The sequence below is a fragment of the Fonticula alba genome (assembly GCF_000388065.1).
Source record: "Fonticula alba strain ATCC 38817 unplaced genomic scaffold supercont2.3, whole genome shotgun sequence".
Taxonomy (NCBI): Eukaryota; order Rotosphaerida; family Fonticulaceae; genus Fonticula; species Fonticula alba.
Window position 1 is genome coordinate 552788 of NW_009242973.1, and position 2048 is coordinate 554835.

Genomic DNA, 2048 nt, shown 5'->3' on the forward strand with positions numbered 1-2048 from the left:
CCCCCCCCCCCCGCCCCGATGCGTCCGCTCGGGCGCCACGGCTTGCAGGCGAGACATTCGACCAAATCATCTCGCTCGTGCTGTCCGGCACCCGGCCACCCATCGAGCAGGCCACCGCGTCGCATGCGGCCGCCTTGGCGGCCATCCAGCCGGTCATCGACCTGCTCTGGCTCCTGTGGAGCTCCAACGCCGACAGCCGCCCGATGGTCGCCGTCCTCCGGCAGAAGGTGTCCATGGCTTTGCAGATGGCCGGCGGCCCGGGCGCCTGAGGAGCGTCGCCGGCCGGCGGGCAGCCCCGTTCGCCCGGCCGCCATGCGCGGCAACGGGGCCCCCGCTGGGAATGGAAATAGATAGCCCACGACTCACAAGCCCCGCAAGATGGCTCAGACCGATATGGCGGCGGCGGTGGCAGCGGCGGCGACGGTGATTCATCGCTGCCCTGGCCCCCCGCCGAAGGACCAGGCGAGGCCGGCGGGTGAATCATATCACGCAGGGCGCCAGGTGGCCGACGCCGGCGGGTGAATCATCCAGCGGGCGGAATGATTCACCGCAGTCGTCCGCCGGCGGGTCGGCCGCGGTGGCTCACAAATGATTCATTGTTCCCACACTCTCGGGCGAGCACAGGCAGGGGGGAGGGCGCACAATCCGGCCAATTGTGGGGCACGGCGGCCGGCGTAACTCAGATGGCTGAGTTAATCACGCGGGGTGGTGTTGTGGGCTCGATGGAGCACGCTTCACCCACAGGGTCGCGGCTGGACCCGGCGTTTGGGCTGCGCCCCGTGCCCCGCCGGCACCGTTGCTTCCCCTGTCACCCGGCCGGCTGGCCGTCCGGCCGTCCGGCCTCTGCCGGTCCTGCCCCCCCCGGGCGCTGGCGCTCCGCGCGCGCATTCGGGCATTTTGTTGCGCTCGCCGCCTCGGGCCCGTGCGCATGTAAAATGTGCATGCAGGCAACTGTGCACTTCTCCCTGCGCCAGGCAGCCGTGCTTGCATGCGCATGCCCGAGTGAGTCGGGGCAGGATGAGGGGGGGGACGAACGGGAGAGGGTGCGCCAGCCCCAGGCAAGCTGGAGGCTGTTCGGGTGGACATGGCATTTACCTCCCACCGGTCGGCGTGGGCCACTCCGGCATGGGTGCATTTTTCGCCCGGGGCGCGCGCTCGGCCCGCCCCCAATTGCCTTGACGCCGGTGCCGCAGCATGCCCATCATCCACCGGGGAGGGGGGGGCGGCGGGGGCGAGAGCTGTCTGGCAGGTGAGCTCAAAACCCCGGGCGGGTGCGCTGCCCCTCGGTACTTCCTTCCCCCCGAGAGCATTGGGCGTTTCTCCGGGTCCCCTGTGGCAGGATGGCTGCAAGCCGTCGGCCAGCGCCAAACCCGGGGGGGTAGGTCGAAACGATGGTCTGCGTAGCGCCGAGGCGCAGGCAGAGCGCGCAGTCATTGGGTACCGCTCTTTGGGGTCTTCCCGCCGCCGGGAGCTGCTCCATGGCCTCTACCGCGTCGCTGAGGCGCCGAGGACCATCTCGCGCGGGCCGAGGGGCTGGTGGCCGGGGCCTGTATGCGCCGGCGTGCGGGGCGTCGGTCATCGCGTCGCCGGGACCGCCGGCCACCGTGCGGGCGCCCGCGCGCCGAGCCTGCCCCCCCCTCCGGACGCCGGGGGCCCCGCCTCACGGGGGCCGGGCGAGTTAAAGATCCCCGCCGGCGGGGGGAGGGGGGCGGTTTGGTGGCGGAAAGGCCGATTGCTATTGCGCGCACGTTTGCATGCGTGTGTGGGTGTGCGCGCGCGCGCGCGCCTGCATGAGAGAGGGAGAGAGATAGATGGGACATGCGACCGCGCGTGACGCCCCGTTGGCGTCCGGCGAGGGCCCCTTGCCTGCTCCGGCGCAGCATCCGCGACCCATGTGGCGATCTGGGCCCGGGCCCGGGCGCGTGGGTTGCGCTCATCCTCGCTGCTGTGGCATCCTGTGGATGGGGATCTGCGGGGCTGCGCAGGCCTGCTTCCCAGGGGCAGGCGTACGGGGAGCGGTGTATGAGCACGGGGGCGCGGGGGGGGGG

The 2048-nt window shown here is 71.8% G+C and overlaps 1 protein-coding gene across 1 annotated transcript in view; it reads left to right on the forward strand.

Annotated features, from left to right (window-relative positions):
• The window catches only part of H696_01925 (serine/threonine protein kinase), a gene marked incomplete at both ends in the record, with an annotated part of 7818 nt that extends 7549 nt beyond the window's left edge, over positions 1-269 (forward strand). The window contains one exon of the mRNA XM_009495826.1: positions 111-269. Coding sequence (XP_009494101.1) covers positions 111-269 — 159 coding nt within the window. The remainder of the gene's footprint in view (positions 1-110) is intronic.
• Between the last annotated feature and the right edge of the window lie 1779 nt (positions 270-2048).